This window comes from Abramis brama (genome assembly GCF_963993115.1).
Source record: "Abramis brama genome assembly, chromosome: 2".
Lineage (NCBI taxonomy): Eukaryota > Metazoa > Chordata > Actinopteri > Cypriniformes > Leuciscidae > Abramis > Abramis brama.
In genome coordinates, this window is record NC_139964.1 from 31252332 (window position 1) to 31269859 (window position 17528).

Consider the following 17528-nt stretch of genomic DNA (forward strand, 5'->3'; position numbering starts at 1 on the left):
AGCGCTTAATATGTTCACTCATTCATGATACTTTACTTTATTACAGGGCAAGATAGTTGCTAGCTGGCGTCAGGAGACAATTACAAACATGGACATCCACACCCCAGGAACAAAAATAAAATAAAGGACACTTATGGAACCAAAACTGTCATTATTGTGCTAAATAATACAAATAATGTCACAAAAAATTTGATAAAATTATATTATTACTTTTATTATAAATAAATAAATTATTTTATATATATATGAAGAGTTCAGATGCAAAAGCCTCTAAGTGCCGTCTGAAATTTTCTTCTAGAATGATCATTTTTATAAAGCTTGTATATTTAAGTTAAGTAATTTCACTTAAATGACAATTTATAGGTAATTTGCATTGCCATATAAGTGAAATTACTGAACTTAAATATACGAGCTTGATAAAAATGATCATTCTAGAAGAAAATTTCAGATGGCACTTAGAGGCTTTTGCATCTGAACTCTTCATATATATATATATATATATATATATATATATATATATATACAGTGAGGAAAATAAGTATTTGAACACCCTGCTATTTTGCAAGTTCTCCCACTTGGAAATCATGGAGGGGTCTGAAATTGTCATCGTAGGTGCATGTCCACTGTGAGAGACATAATCTAAAAAAAAAAATCCAGAAATCACAATATATGATTTTTTAACTATTTATTTGTATGATACAGCTGCAAATAAGTATTTGAACACCTGTCTATCCGCTAGAATTCTGACCCTCAAAGACCTGTTAGTCTGCCTTTAAAATGTCCACCTCCACTCCATTTATTATCCTAAATTAGATGCACCTGTTTGAGGTCGTTAGCTGCATAAAGACACCTGTCCACCCCATACAATCAGTAAGAATCCAACTACTAACATGGCCAAGACCAAAGAGCTGTCCAAAGACACTAGAGACAAAATTGTACACCTCCACAAGGCTGGAAAGGGCTACGGGGAAATTGCCAAGCAGCTTGGTGAAAAGAGGTCCACTGTTGGAGCAATCATTAGAAAATGGAAGAAGCTAAACATGACTGTCAATCTCCCTCGGACTGGGGCTCCATGCAAGATCTCACCTCGTGGGGTCTCAATGATCCTAAGAAAGGTGAGAAATCAGCCCAGAACTACACGGGAGGAGCTGGTCAATGACCTGAAAAGAGCTGGGACCACCGTTTCCAAGGTTACTGTTGGTAATACACTAAGACGTCATGGTTTGAAATCATGCATGGCACGGAAGGTTCCCCTGCTTAAACGAGCACATGTCAAGGCCCGTCTTAAGTTTGCCAATGACCATTTGGATGATCCAGAGGAGTCATGGGAGAAAGTCATGTGGTCAGATGAGACCAAAATAGAACTTTTTGGTCATAATTCCACTAAACGTGTTTGGAGGAAGAAGAATGATGAGTACCATCCCAAGAACACCATCCCTACTGTGAAGCATGGGGCTGGTAGCATCATGCTTTGGGGGTGTTTTTCTGCACATGGGACAGGGCGACTGCACTGTATTAAGGAGAGGATGACCGGGGCCATGTATTGCGAGATTTTGGGGAACAACCTCCTTCCCTCAGTTAGAGCATTGAAGATGGGTCGAGGCTGGGTCTTCCAACATGACAATGACCCGAAGCACACAGCCAGGATAACCAAGGAGTGGCTCTGTAAGAAGCATATCAAGGTTCTGGCGTGGCCTAGCCAGTCTCCAGACCTAAACCCAATAGAGAATCTTTGGAGGGAGCTCAAACTCCGTGTTTCTCAGCGACAGCCCAGAAACCTGACTGATCTAGAGAAGATCTGTGTGGAGGAGTGGGCCAAAATCCCTCCTGCAGTGTGTGCAAACCTGGTGAAAAACTACAGGAAACGTTTGACCTCTGTAATTGCAAACAAAGGCTACTGTACCAAATATTAACATTGATTTTCTCAGGTGTTCAAATACTTATTTGCAGCTGTATCATACAAATAAATAGTTAAAAAATCATACATTGTGATTTCTGGATTTTTTTTTTAGATTATGTCTCTCACAGTGGACATGCACCTACGATGACAATTTCAGACCCCTCCATGACTTCTAAGTGGGAGAACTTGCAAAATAGCAGGGTGTTCAAATACTTATTTTCCTCACTGTATATATATATATATATATATATATATATACACACACACTATATATATATTGTTCAGTATACTGAACAAGTACAGCGAACAAAATGTTCTCTCTACTTGTTCAATGTTAGGCTAAAACATTTTTGGTAATGTTCTGAGCTGTTGTTTGAATGTGAAATAAATAAACAGACAGTGATGCATTCTTCTAGTGTTGATGCTTGATACTAAGTGACAGCGTGTGTGTTCTGATTGATGTGTGTGACGACACTTGAGCGAGGGCTTTGTATAAACCAGAGGCCAGAGGGTGTGTGCTCAGCCAGGTGAAACTCCCTGTTATTCAAGTTTTTGGGGGGGTTTTTGGACCAGAATAACTATTAGCATATGAATCTTTAGCCAAGCCTGCAGCCATGGTGACTGATGTGTTGTGGTCACATGACATGCCTCTCACCTCAGATTAGCACTGTAGTTGCCAAGTACATCTCTTCTTAAGATGCCAATTTCAGCTGATCTCACGCTCATGCTGCTGTTTTATATACTTGTATACTTTTATTTAAACATGTAAGCAATTTTAATTTTTTTACAGTAGCCTATTTGCCATAAAGCCATGTTTTTCAGATAATCTTTTACGCGAGTTAGTGAAATCTAACAGTTTAATGATTCAGGAAAAACAGATTCTCAAGTACATTATTTACTTTCTGGTGTCTGATACCTAAAAACAGCTTTAATAATGAAGTTATATTGAGTATCAGAACACACGTACTTACAGTAGCACAGTTAATGTGATTAATTAAAAGCTAATTCCTAGAGAATAGACTCAGAAACGAGGACAATGTGTGACATAATCAAACAAAATACATTTCTAATGACAATTATTTCATTAAAAGGATTTTAACTGCAAAACAATTGAAAGTATTTCTAAAATCAAAACTCGGGAATGACAACCTGCTGTTTCCATGTTGTGAACTTCTTTTACAATACTAAAAATATATTCACTTACGCAAACAATATCATTATTTCTATCTATCTATTTACTTGCTGAGCCTGCAGCTTTCCCAGACCAAACACACTACAAATGCATATTACGCTAGGACAACAAAAACATGTATTCAACCGTGCATTTTATAAGGTCATATTAACATTTAACAGATAGCCCTTCCCCTTTGTATTTAAATCTGCGACAGTTGAGCGCATGAAGTGTCCAACATTCCACACTTTGTTTTTTGGGTTAATTAAGTGCATCATCCGGGTATTTAAAGTGCACTTTTTCTATTTGGAATGCTCAGTGTAAACACACTACTCGCACTATTTATACTACAAAACGTCATAGAAAAGTACACAAATTGGGACGCACCTACTGTCTTTTGTAGCTGTTGCACAGATGAAACAGAACAGAAAGGCTATTGTACTGTCTGTTTGCCGAGTATATTTGGCTGGAGACTTTGCCGCCTCGTGATGCATATAATAAAACGCTTTCTCTCCTTTGCAAGTCACTTTGAGACAAACTTTCTGTATATTCAGCAAACGAAACTGTGAAAAGTGAGCCTCGGGTTGTTCTGTTGTGAAAACGGCCTTTTGAGTCCTGCAGGCCAAGCAGTTTTATTTTAACATTGAGTGTATGAGAGTGTCTGAGATGTGAGGTGTTACACATAACATGACATTCTCTTACCTACAGTCAGACATCTGAACCTGCCCTGAGCACGTCTGCATGGTAATGAGGATGTAATGGAGATAAAGATAGCAGCCACCTGACAACCTTACACAGCGAATTTAAACCTGACCTTAGCACTTGGAGATCCTCTTTAATGCAAGTAAAAAATAAAATAAAGAAACACAAATCATTTACTATATACACAAGTGTTCTTTACTAAACCTCTTTCCCAATTTAGATGTTATCTAAAAACCTTTTAAAGATCCATCCATACTGGCTTCACATAAAATTGCAGTATGAATATATACACTATTGGTCAAAAGTTTGGAATAATTACGATTTTTTAAAATGTTTTTGAAGGAAACATTACGCATTTATGCTCAACAAAGCTACTTTTATATGATCAAAAAATGCAGTATATGTGAAAAATTATTACAGTTTACAAGAAGCATTTTCCACCAAATCAGCAAATTAGAATGATTTCTGAAGGATCAGTATTAATTGATGAAAATTCAGCTTTGCCATCACAGGAATAAATTACATTTAAATATATATTAAAACAGAAAATGTTTAAATTGTAATAATATTTAACAATATTACAGTTGTTTTTTTTTTTTTTGCTTAATAAATGAAAGCCAGTTTCACTGATATTAGCAATATACAGTATGTCAATGTTTGAACTGCTTTAATGATTTTTACATTTGTATCATTAGATATTTTAGTATGTTGATTGAACCCAATACTTACGTTTAAATGTGTAATTTGGAAATTTCTCTCTCTCTCAAAAAAAAAATCCTGTCATCACTGGTACGCAATGCATTCTGGGGTAGGCAAGGCGGCGAAGGATCCATCTGTTGTATCCTTCATTGCACGGGAAAATGAAGGATACAATTCATCCCCCCCTCCCCCCATTGCCCAAACCTAGCAGCTAAACTGTAGCGCTAACCAAAGGATGTGGGTAGACATTAGCATTGCTACTTCTGGAAGGGAAAAAATGCTGCTATGTTAATTGCGTTACATATTTGTAGTGCGTTAAACAGAAAATAACCTTATTTTTGAAAGCCCTAGATTATTCAAATGCTCAAGTGTGTTGATTCAGGCCCTCCAAGCTGTTCTTTATGGAATAAACTTATGTAAGAAACATCTTCTGTCCGTTGGTTACCTTAAAAAAAGAATGTGGTTACCATAGAAATAGCAGCATTATGATGTGTTCGTAGCCCAGGGTGGAATCTGCTTGTGTGTTGGCTATGTCACTGGTTTATATTACTTACAAAGAGTGTTTGTGTTTCTGCATGTCCGGTGCTGTTACTTTATATGACTTAAGTGCGTCTTATGTAATACAATTTAGGATGACAACAGAAATGTATTAAAGGCTATGTGAATTGCTGTTCACAACACATTTTTAACGGAGAAAAATGTGGGTTGGGATTTGATTTAATCATAAAAAGTCAGTATTGAAGTCAGAATGGAGCCAGACTTAATATAAGTTTGCTAAATCAATACCTATACCTTTTCCTTTGGAATAATGTGCATAAATGAATAATTCATAATAAGACCAGGAACATCATTAAGAACGACAATAGGGCCAATTTTGATTTCATGTTCATTTAAATTCAAATTAAATTTTAATTGAATTATTTGGAATAATGGACCTCAGTTGTTGACTGAACATTTAACGCCGCACCTTAACTAGTTCTGCAACGTGTCTTCCACCTAGTCCTAAAGGGGGGACTTTTTTTGCAGATTAAACCTTGAGAGATTTTACACTGATCTGGGACCAACTTCCCCTGTCCATACAGATGAACCGAAAGCACACACACTGAACTCAGCTCAGCAGAAAACAGAAACTCTCGCTATGGCAGCGTTGCTAAGGAACATGAGCTGCTACTTAACCTCCATTTTCTGTCTGACAGCTGCAGCTCTTGTGTTTGCTAATGTATTCATTTCAGTGCTCAGACTATGAGTGTTATACACAGTGTCCGTCCGCAAACAGACCTGCACACATACACACACACACACTACAGACACATGCAACGTACAAAGTCTGAAAAGCAAATGAACAATTAAATGTTTTCTCATATGATGGTTTCACTATTTACATAGCCAGATATAGACAAACATTTCTAGTCTATATTCTCTTCTCTGGTGACCAGTGTAGCCTTATCTGCATTGCTCAGGAAACATGTCATTGCCCACTATCAGTTTCTACATGGGAGCCACAATAGCTGAGAGGACTGGTGTCATCACTGGACGCTCCTCCAACCGTGCCATTACGGACCTGTGAGGGTGTGTTATCTTGTTAAAGGAACCCCTTGCCAACTCGGTGAATGTTGGACATGAATGAATGTAGATAGGAAAGCCATAAAGCTGGAACCTCTCATGGATGTCTCTAAATATGACATTGTGCCAACTGTACGCATTGCAAAACATTCCTGTGCCTCCGCTAAAATAGATATTCAACTTCTGTAGATCAAAACATCCGAATTCATTACTCTGGCCATTATTTAGGCCACGTCTGCATCTTGTCCAAAGGTACTTATAGTGTTATAATTTGGACTCTCACGCATTGAGCGTGAGACTCACGCAATTGACACTTTTCACATGCTCTCACGCCACACATCCATTTTCTCACGCACAGAAAAATTGTGGAGCAAAGAGGTACTTTTAATATTAAACTAATTCTCAGCTCTTAGATTCCGTCAATTTTATTACGAAATTCAGACAAAAATACGTTTGGCGCTTGTAAATGTGACGTGACAGATCGCTGAGCGCCTCAGTTCAAGTGCACGTGAACCGATCACCTGTTACTTTTTTATTTAAAGATGCAGTACAACTTACCGAAAGTATACATAATATCGACCAATTAGTGTTTTTCAACCACGGAAAGAGGTCAATATAACAGCAGGAGAACAATTATGTCACATAACGTTACATTTACCTCAGGAAAGCCATTTAACGACCAAAGCATGTTAATTGAATAGAAAAAAATAGCTAGAGAGGAGATTTTGCTGAGCACTATATTACATATTTATTATATTTTTACTTATGTCATTAAATAATTGTTATTATAACAAAAACTGCATTATATTTACTTTAATGTTATTTTTAACCTTTAATAATACCAGCAGATTGGGCCCTCTATGTTTACAGCTTTAGGTGAGATTATTTTTTTAAATAAAATTTAAAATAAACATGTATCCAAATTAGTCAATATTGAATCAAAATCGGAATCAAATCACAAGAATGGAATTGAAATCTTGAAATTTTTGTCAAGCAATAATAAAAACTGTATCCTATACCAGTCATTGTACAATGTAAACATTGTAACATGTTGTCACTAAACTTCATAAAATTCTATTTAGTTACCAAATGTTTTGACAATCACAATTACACTTATTGTGATGCAATATTTGTTTTTACACCCCCCCCACCCCCCCCGACAAAAAAAAAAAAAAATCTCACTCCAAGCTAAACTCAAAAGTTGGCAGCCCTGACAATGGAACTAGAGCTGCACGGTTAATCGTTAAAAGAGTGTGATCTCGATTAAAATAGCCACACGATCTTATTCCTAAATGATAACAATTTGGCTTTAAACCTTTGACAAGTACGTTCACAGCGAACATTCAAATCTGCATTAGCGCTGCTGTTGACCCAAAGTATGAAACATAGTATCATTATTTTTGTGTTACAATAATTCAAATGATCACAGAAGTACTGGGATACAGTTCATGGTTCAGATATAAACACTGATGTCTATGGCAGCGATCAAAATAGAGTAAATCAGCTTTTGAAAATAACTTGGTTTAAATAAAGATTGTCTTAATTACATCATTACACCAGTAGGTGGCGACAAGTGACTGTTAAAAAATGTATTAGTCATTGAATAATTCTTTCAAGAGATTAGTTAAAAAATGCTGATTCATCCAGTGAAGTCTTTATGAGCGAGTCAATTAATAATTTATTCAATCATTTAAATTAATTAGACCTTGCTTGTGCGTTGTTCATCATTCATGTTGTATATGTGCACTTAAGTCTCAAATGAGAATGCCTGTGTTTCCTGCAGCTCTATTCAGGAGTGGAGCTTTACACACACACACACACACACACACACACACACACGCACACTCGCATGCATGTACACACATTTGAGTTGTGAGCTTGTAAGTGAGAAAAAGAGTGCACTAGAGAAAGACTGGCTGTTATGAATTCATACAGTGACAATAATCAGTCAACTCAATTTTCCATTACGTGACTACAAGCAAAGACAAATCTGCAGTGCAACATACTATCCAATTCGTAAACTAATTGCAATAATTAAATGCTATAGGAAACGCTGTAGCACTTTATGCTTCAGTTACTGAAATTGTGCAGTTCAGTGCAGCCTGCTGGGAAAAGATGAATCAGATTTATCTACAAAACTCAAAATCACTTTGTCCAATGAAAATGCTGTACATAAATGGGGTCAGACAAATCTCACCATGCAAGGGCTGATGCTATTTTATGCGGTTCATTGATTTGAAAGTAAAGGCCAGGCTTTAGTCATATTGAGCTGGGGGTCTAAACACGATTATGGCTGAGAGAAGACTTATTTTCACACCATTATGTATTTTTATCATTTTATCATTTGCAGTATTTTACCATATTGACAGACCGTGGTTTATAAACCGTCTTTCTTACTCTCTTCTAGACTCTCTAGGTGGACCGTTCCCCTCAACAGCCCACCGATGCCACCACAAACCGAAGCGTTGTTTACCCTTGCATCCATGCGGAGGTGTCCCCATGAGCCCCCTTCTCTTCCACCCCAACGCTAAAGGGTCTCAGATAGTCATGGATCTATCACAGAGGAGCGTCAAACGGCAGGCCAGCTTCTGCAATGCAATCACGTTCAGCAACCGGCCCATTGCTCTGTATGAGCAGGTCCGCTTAAAGGTAAGAACAAGGATAGGAATAGATGAATATTTGGGAACTGTGGGATAATCTGGGGGGATGGTGGGTCCGGATTACACAAGTGGAAGACACACAAGGTGTATGTGAACATTTCCAAAGTGTCTGCTGCAGGAAAGAGGCCGTTGATGTAGCATCTCACCTGTCTTTTTTTAAAAGTGCAGGGTATACTTTTTTGATGTTAAAATTAGGGCTGAGCAACAATTAATCGCATCCAAAATAAAAGTTTGTGATTACATAATATATGTGTTTGTACTGCGTATAATTATTTTGTATATATAAATACACACATATGCATGTATATATTTAAGAAAAAAAAATAAATACCAAATTTGTCTTAAATATATACATGCATATGTGTGTATTTATATATATACTAAATAATTATACGCAGTACACACACATATATTATGTAAACACAAACTTTTATTTTGGATGCGATTAATCGTGATTAATCGTTGCCCAGCCCTAGTTAAAATATGTAACCCATAACTCGTAAATAGAGATGCACCGATGTATAGTGGATATAATTATAATACCGATTATCAGCCGATGAAAGCAATTATTTTTTGCCATTATGCTGATGCCAAAATTCGAATACGCACAGTACGCACACCCTAGTGCAAGGTTCCTCAAATCCAGTTTTGGAGGGCCATCCACTGCCCTGCAGAATTTAGTTCCGACCCTAATCAAACACACCTGAACCAGCTGGTCAAGGTCTTCAGGTACTAGGAAATTGCAGGTAGGCAAGTATAAACTCTGCACGACAGTGGCCCTCCAGGGCTGGATAAAAAACACAGTATACTTTAGGGAAATGTGTTTGAAAACATATGTGCATTTCCATTTGTTTCCACTAGAGGTGCAAACATGCATACATTTGTTTTGCCTGCAAACTCTTGTCTTTCTTGGTTTGTCCTTCTATCTTTACTGAACTTTAAAAGCACCACTCTAGAGAAGTTGCTCAAGTTCCCTCTTCCTATGTCAATGCAGTAACAATCTAAGATAAACACTCCTATCCCAGACTATAGCCCTCAATCTAGCCCAACCAGTTCTTCTACCATCATACACAGATGGTTTTGTGTGTAAACTCACTCATTAGTCAAGTTGTCAATACTGGTATTCTCAGTAACGTAGGGCCACTGTGACATAAGTCATTGTGTTCTTGAATTGTTTGTAGGGCTCATTCCTGGAGTTACTGTAAATCAAATAAAACAGAGCATCTCTAGTCTAAACACACCACATGACTGCCTCATACATCCCCTGAATTGTCCGCTACGCTCAACCATTTAAGACCATCACAAAACATGCCCCCTGTTTGGCCTTCAGCACTGCCGCAAAAGGAAATACTAGAGCCAACTTTGATGGAATTAAATTGAAAATAATCACATGCAGAGGTTTTAAAAGAAAGAACTGGAACCTTTTCAGCCAACAGAAAAGAAAAAAACACAAACGAAATGTAACCAAAATTAGATAAAATAGAGAGTGAATTAAGAATTTGGTGTTTGGGAAACTAAATGAATTTTGGTGCTGCTAGTGGCACACTGTAGCTTCAAAAATTAAAAGGACAACTCTTTATCTTAATATCTACTCAAATTAGGTGCATATTAGTACCTTGGTGTACCTTAAGGTACTGCTATGAACCTTTTAGGGGCAAATAAGGTTACAAAGATTCCCCTTTAAGGGTACTGGCCCAGTGACAAGCTGCTGTATGCCTAAAGGTACAATCTTTTTCACATTTTTCATCAACATTTCCATGCTATGCAATGGCTCATAAAGAAGACCGTCTAATGTCGTAATGATAACAGATCCATTTCTTCCTGTCTTTAGATAACTAAAAAGCAGTGCTGCTGGAGTGGCGCTCTCCGCCTGGGCTTCACTTCTAAAGACCCGTCTCGAATCAACCCCGACAGTCTACCCAAATATGCCTGCCCTGACCTGGTATCCCAGAGCGGCTTCTGGGCCAAGGCCCTTCCAGAAGAGTTTGCAAACGAAGGAAACCTCATTTCCTTCTGGGTGGATAAGAAAGGGAGAGTATTTTATCGCATCAACGATTCCAGCCCCATGCTGTTCTTCAGCGGCGTTCGGACCACAGAGCCACTGTGGGCCCTCATAGATGTCTACGGTCTGACCAGAGGAGTGCAACTGCTGGGTGAGAAAAATAACTGTCCGCATAGTTTAAGGACAGGCCTGTGAAACGAAATACTGTACAGCAATGATCTGTTTTTAAAAGTTTGTTTTTAGTTTGATTTTTAAATTAGAAAAACTTAACGTGCATCTTTAATTGTCACATTCAATTCAGTAATTTACACAAGATTGTTTTTTACAATTTACAGAGAAATTTGTTTGCTAGTGTGGCTATGAGTGAAGCCCAGTGTCAGGTATACAAAAGTTTTTTGGAGAATGGTGAAAATTAGACATTGAACTTCGTGCGCATTATTTTAGATGCAAAAAATATTTTACGCTTATGTTTTTCCCTTACATGAACAAACAATTTTCTCCAGTTTCCTCCCAAATTCTTGTCATTTAAGGCCCTTTGTCTATGAAATCCTGCTAATCAAGCAATCACGCATTCGCCATGCATGTGTAAGGCTGTTGCCCGTCTCCTCCCTATGCAAACCATTCTGCTTGAGTTAACTCACTTAAAGTTCTTGATATAAAAAAAACTGAATCGAACATTAGTTTTCTTATGAGTAGTTTTATTAAATAGGCCTACATTTTTTTATTAAAACATGGGAAAAACCTGAATTTTACTATGGCTTATTGTGCATGCAGATTATATTTTAAGATTATATGTTAAGCTAAATCAAGGAGTTTATAAGACGGTTTAAGTTTATAATGGTTTATTACTTTCTACAGACATGTAGAGCATATCTGCGTTTGTACATCAATGTCTGTAATGTGTGCTGTAGGTACGAAACTTTTAGGAAACTCGTATCCATGATTGGTCAGTCATATCCGACTTGAAGGATCAGCGAATGAAACTGACCACAAACACCATTAACTTGCGTGAATTAAAATGAATGCGTTCACACAAGTAACTGTATTTGAACGTTTCAATATGCGTTGACACATATGACTTTATTTGTATTTCATTGATATAACATGACACTGAGTAGTTAGAAAAGCAATGATTGGTGACATCATTGCGTGATGACGTAAGGAACCGATGAATAGTTTTTTTTTAACCGGTTCATTGAAACGAACTGTCCGAAAGAGCCGGTTCTCGGAAATGAATCGGACTTTACATCACTATTCTACACCCCCAAAGCTTGTAGAGTCCTGTACCTCTTTGTGGGTTCGACATTTCATTCAGTAACATTAAACAGTTTTGATTTATATTCTGTTGAATATTTGATGATCGCATAGCTTTCATGTGGGTAAGCAATGATGCGTTATAGCGCCCCCTACCGTAAAACAGTGAAAACATGGATTGCCAGAAAAACTCATCAATGGCGGGGAAACGTTGGTCATAAAAACTGAAAAATCTCGTCAATTGTGGGGAAAGATTGAAGCTTACATTTATCAATTTAAAAGTGCTTTTTACTTTAGTTAAACATTAACATTTTGGGATAATAAACTGGTTGCTCCGAAACTCCAACATGAAAAAAAAAGTTTTGAACGAATCATTCAGACCAGTTTTGTGAACTGAATTAATTAATTGAAAAAATATCTGACTGAAAATAATGATTTGTTCACAAATCGGACATCATTACATCTCTGAACTAGGGTGCATGTCAAAATTTCCTCCAATTTTCCTCAAATTTGCTTTTTTATTTATTTATTTTAATTTTTTATTAAGGACCATGTACAATTTCCAACATAAATGTTACCATTTGATGCATTGTACCAGAGTTAGCCATAGGCTAATTTACATCTGCAGTCCTACAAATTACACTCAAACCACCCCCCACCCCCTAACCACACATACACAAAACACACTTTGTCAGCACCACATCAATGTCAGTGGGTACATATTTGAGTGGTCTTCAGAAAAGGTTTCAGTTTTGATTTAAAACTCTTAATGGAACTGCAGCTCTTTATGTCATCAGTTATTGCATTCCACTGTGTAGTGGCTTTAAAAGAAAAGGCAGATTGTTTAAAAGTTGAACGGCAAAAAGGTATGTTACAGTCAAAAATAGACGCTATTCTGGTAGATTTTACAGAAATTGCAGGGCGATTACAAACAAAAACCAATAAACATGCAGGGGCCAGGCCATGTAGAATCTTATACACTAGAGTCAAGTTTGAAAAGAGTCTAAAATTTTCAAAGCTCAATAAATTGTGTTTCTCTAGAATCTTGCAATGGTGGTACCGAAATGGCTTTTTATCAAGGATTTTTATAGCTTGCTTATATAATGATTCTATAGGTCTAATGGCAGATTCACTGGCCTGTCCCCAACAGGTGATACAGTACGAAATATGTGAAAAAATTCAAGCATGCATAAATATTTTGGCTACATCCATAGGGAGGGACGATCTAACCTGTCTAAAGTTTGCCAAATTATATTTTATTGTTTTTGTCATTTTCTTGATATGTTTCTTGAAGTTAAGATTCGAATCTAAAATTATACCAAGATACTTAAAATCAGTAACTATATCAATTGATTCATTTTTAATAAAAATGTCTGCAGTTTGAATCTGCCCCTTAGTTTTACAAAAGAACATACCTTTTGTCTTGCTAATATTCAAGGTAAGACAAGATTCTTCAAGCCACTCAACAACACCTTGCATGGCATGATTTAATTTCTCAGCTGCTAGCTGAGCATTTTTTGCATGGGTGTACAAAACAGTGTCATCGGCATATAATTGTATATCAACACTGTGACAGTGCTGTGGAAGATCATTAATATAAAGGCTAAAAAGTAAAGGACCTAATACAGATCCTTGAGGCACGGCCAATGTGTTTTTCATATAGCTGGAGCGTGCATCTTTGATTCTAACACACTGCATCCTATTTGACAAATAAGATGAGAGCCATGCTAGTGGCTTGGAAAGCTTGGAAATAAGGACACCATGATTCAAAGGCTTTACGCAAGTCCAGGAATACAGCGGCAACAACTCCTCCCTTATCAAGTTGTGTTCTTACTTTTTCTGTGAAGTGCAAAACGGCTGTTTCTGTGCAATAGTGATTTTTTCCCTATGTAAAGCATATTGTAAATTAGAACTTACAATGTGTGCTAATAGTTATAAAGTTGTCGTGAAAACCATTTTTTTTTACTGTTTATGCAAGTGTGTGATCAAGAATAGCTCTTGCTCTAAACACACAGTAAATCAGAGAGCTTAAACTTGAAGGCAGCGGTCTGGATGTATTGCTGTATATAATCACAGTCAACATTGTCATGAGCAGAGCATACCATACGCCATGCTTTGATGTACCGCTGTGTGCACGGGTGCCTGTGCTTGAAGTGGAGGTTTGGCGGTAAGAGGCGAGACATTCACATCTCACACGCATACATGCAGCAGGCTTTAATGTTGTCATCCCCCAGGGTTAATTATAGAACCAGGTCACATACACCAGAGATAGCTCCATTTATCCTAATTGAGCTCTGTGGCAATTGACGGCAGCCTCTCTGTCTGCTATCTGTCCACGGTGTGGGATGTGTTTCGTTACGTGTGCGAGTAACTTTATCTGTACCTTTGCCTCACAAAGACAGCGTTGACATGAACTGCTGAACCTGTGTTCTTCGACGGTCCACTGCCACGCTGAAACAAAAGAATGTGTGCGTGTATTCTGTTTTACACCACAGACTGAACAAAATTAAGCATTGCCTGGTAATTGGTTGACCTATTGATTTAACTGATTTAATTGATTTAACCTAATTCATTTGTGAGACAGTCTAACAGAAGGATGGCCAAAACCAGTGAAATATCAACTGATTTGATAACTCTTGAGTTTTTGTCATATTTTATTACCATTTTCTGGGAATAAAGTGTGATAATGTGAGAAATGTTGAAGGTGTCTGAATAAATTTTGTTTTGACTATTTATTAGCCGCCTATATTAGCAGGTAACAACACTGTCCAAGATAGCACAAGCATAGGTGTAAGGTTTGGCATTGAAAGTGCACTAGAAACGTATCAAGACCATTTTTTGAACAAACACAAAAAAGCAAACTATTCATCCGACATTTGAAATGTGTGTGTATATCCACGCTTTTTTATCTCACAGCAATACGTCACATTTTCTCTTCCCAGAAGGGTTTGTAAGTGTGTGTAGAGCCTGCAGAGCAAGATCAAAAGAGCTCTTCCTGTATTTCCATCAAACGTTGCTCCTGGAGTGCTGATGCCAGAACTGAAACAATCACATTTGAGTCTCAATTTCCTGTGGGCTGACATGTAATGCCCTTATTTACAGGACGCAGGAAGGGAACTTGTGACAGTACACAAAGCCTGAACAATCACAAATTGACCCTATTTAGCATTTACTTTCTTAATACACTTGCTTGGTATTATTGTGAACCCCTGGTGCACAATCAATCAATAAAGATTTAGCCTTTGTATTGGGTTACTTTTGTTTATAATGGTGGCTTTCTAAATAATAATTTTATCCCGGATGACATTAATGCAGTGAAGGTTAGGTCAATAATAATAACAAATAACAATAAATTATTAGCAAATCACCAAATAATGCATTACCATTGTAATGCTCTTGAGGGTGAACTTGACCTTTAGCTTCCACGTCCCAGTTAAAAGGCTAAAAGTGGCTGACGGCAGCTGTTTCGGAAGGGGGTAGTCCTCCACAATCATATAAAAACTCAAAATTAGGTCTAGCTTCATTGTGGTCTAGAATACCCACTCTTCTCAATGAAAATCCCAATGGATAAAAGTCCCAACCTACATTTTTCTTCTTTAATATTCTGTCCTACATGGTTGGAGATGTAATGGTTAGAGAGTCAGACTTGTAATCTGATGGTCGAGCAAGACCCCTAACCCCGAATCGCTCCCCGGGCGCTGCAGTGAATGGCTGCCAACTGTTCTGTGTTAAATGCAGAGGACAAATTCAGGCCTTCACGTCACTTTACTTACTCTGAAATGTCGCATTTCAGAAGAAAAACCATTGTGAATGCAGTTTCATGTTAACATTAAAGAAATGTTTTTTTTTTTCATTTGTTCCTCAGTTCTTGTGCTTGATAAATACAGCTTTGATTGGGAATGGAATAACCATTTGTGACTCATTTATAGAATGAGGTTTTAAGATTAATTGAAAACATTCTATGGCCCATTTGTACAGATGCCATAAATTCTTTCTTGTAATTTCAGCCTTATCTTCTGTTTTAAGTGCCTTAGGCCTAAATACGTGATGAAATTTTCTCATGCACCTGTGAATTTGAAACATACACACACACACACACATACAGATGATTGTACACACACTTACGACACAGCTTTCACTAAGGCTTGAGATCCTTTCAGGTACCAGTCCAACTGAATAACATGCCTATTATGCCTGGTGTATATGAGCATGCATTGCTGAAACGTACATTGATCCTGGCCTGAAGTTGATGCTACAGTTGCCACACATGCATTCGAGGACAGTCTCCAAGTTGACATTTAAGGCGAGACACTACAGGTGAATAGGGTAAAATTTTAAAATAATAGATATCACCATGAAACTTCCTCAGTTGATTACTTACACAAGTATATAAAAAAAATGTATTACAAGTTTTAGAAATGTGTATGTTTAATTATGCAAATTAGGCATTATCTCATTATATATGCACGATTTTGCATATATTTTCGGTAGATAGATCTGAACATATGATAAAGCCAGGTGCAAAATTCTTTTTTTCATTTTGTTTACAAACAAGATGAAAAAAAAAAACTCAGAGGGATTTCAGGATATATGCTTTCATTACCTAGAAAATCAAAATATACTGTCCATAGGCTTAAAAAAATCGATTTTAACCATATTTTTTTGATTAAAATGTCACATAAATCAGGCCAGGAATGATTTATTAACAAATCCCTCTGAAAATATCTTCAGAATACTGCTAAGTGTATAACTGGAAAGTTTGGTGTACATAGGTGCTACATAGGCTGAGATGTTTATACTGGAGAATGACAAAAAACTCATTTTGAGAAAACGGCAGTTAAAGATTGAAATGGCTCTAAATGAGAAATCGTTGTTAGCTTTAAATCCCCCTTTGGACATTCACGATTGGTTACTGATAGAAAGGAAATGCCCATATTTGGGTTACATAGCGTTGTGCAGGAGACTCAGATCTTTACAGCGATACCGGTCATGACAGACTTCAGTAAACAGACGGAGGCTCACGGAGCTCGGCTATCTGTGTGTTGGAATGCTAACTTCCTGGTAAATTCGGGAGAAACTTACTGCCGCAAGTAAACAAAATGTAATAAAATAAACATCTTAATGTATATTTTCAACGTTTTCTTTATAGCAGCTTGAAAGAACACATATTGAAGGAGTAAACTAGCCCAAAATCTCAAAACTGACCACTGCATGAAAAATCGATGTTTTTGCCTGCCGTGTCTCGCCTTAATAAATCCACCATAACTCATAAAGCACTGTGATTATTTTATGATTTATCATAATCTTGAGTCTTGAGAAAGACTATTTAAAAAAAAAAAAATTTTTTACTTGCCTGTACAAATTAAGAGCAGCATTGTTAAAGGTGATTTTATTTTCCTATGGTTAAATTACTTTCTAGCTTGACACAGCAGCATTGGCTCAACCAATGGTGTGCATTTGTGGGCGTGGCTATCTGTGTAACCAACCAATGACAGGGTGTTTGGAAAACCTGTTTGAAAACTTTATTTCTGCAGTTCTATTTTGTGACACTAGTGGCGCATAAATTACACACTTTGC

General features: G+C 37.1%; 1 protein-coding gene across 3 annotated transcripts in view; it reads left to right on the plus strand.

Moving 5' to 3' along the window:
- Positions 1-17528, plus strand: part of neurl1aa (neuralized E3 ubiquitin protein ligase 1Aa) — a 78421-nt gene that overhangs the window by 41871 nt on the left and 19022 nt on the right. For all 3 annotated transcript variants that reach the window (XR_014603944.1, XM_084096484.1, XM_084096485.1), the window contains exons 2-3: positions 8443-8684; positions 10527-10848. Coding sequence is in view for 2 of the 3 variants with exons in the window: in XM_084096484.1 (XP_083952610.1) it covers positions 8443-8684; positions 10527-10848 (564 nt within the window). In the remaining variant the exon portion in view is untranslated. The remainder of the gene's footprint in view (positions 1-8442; positions 8685-10526; positions 10849-17528) is intronic.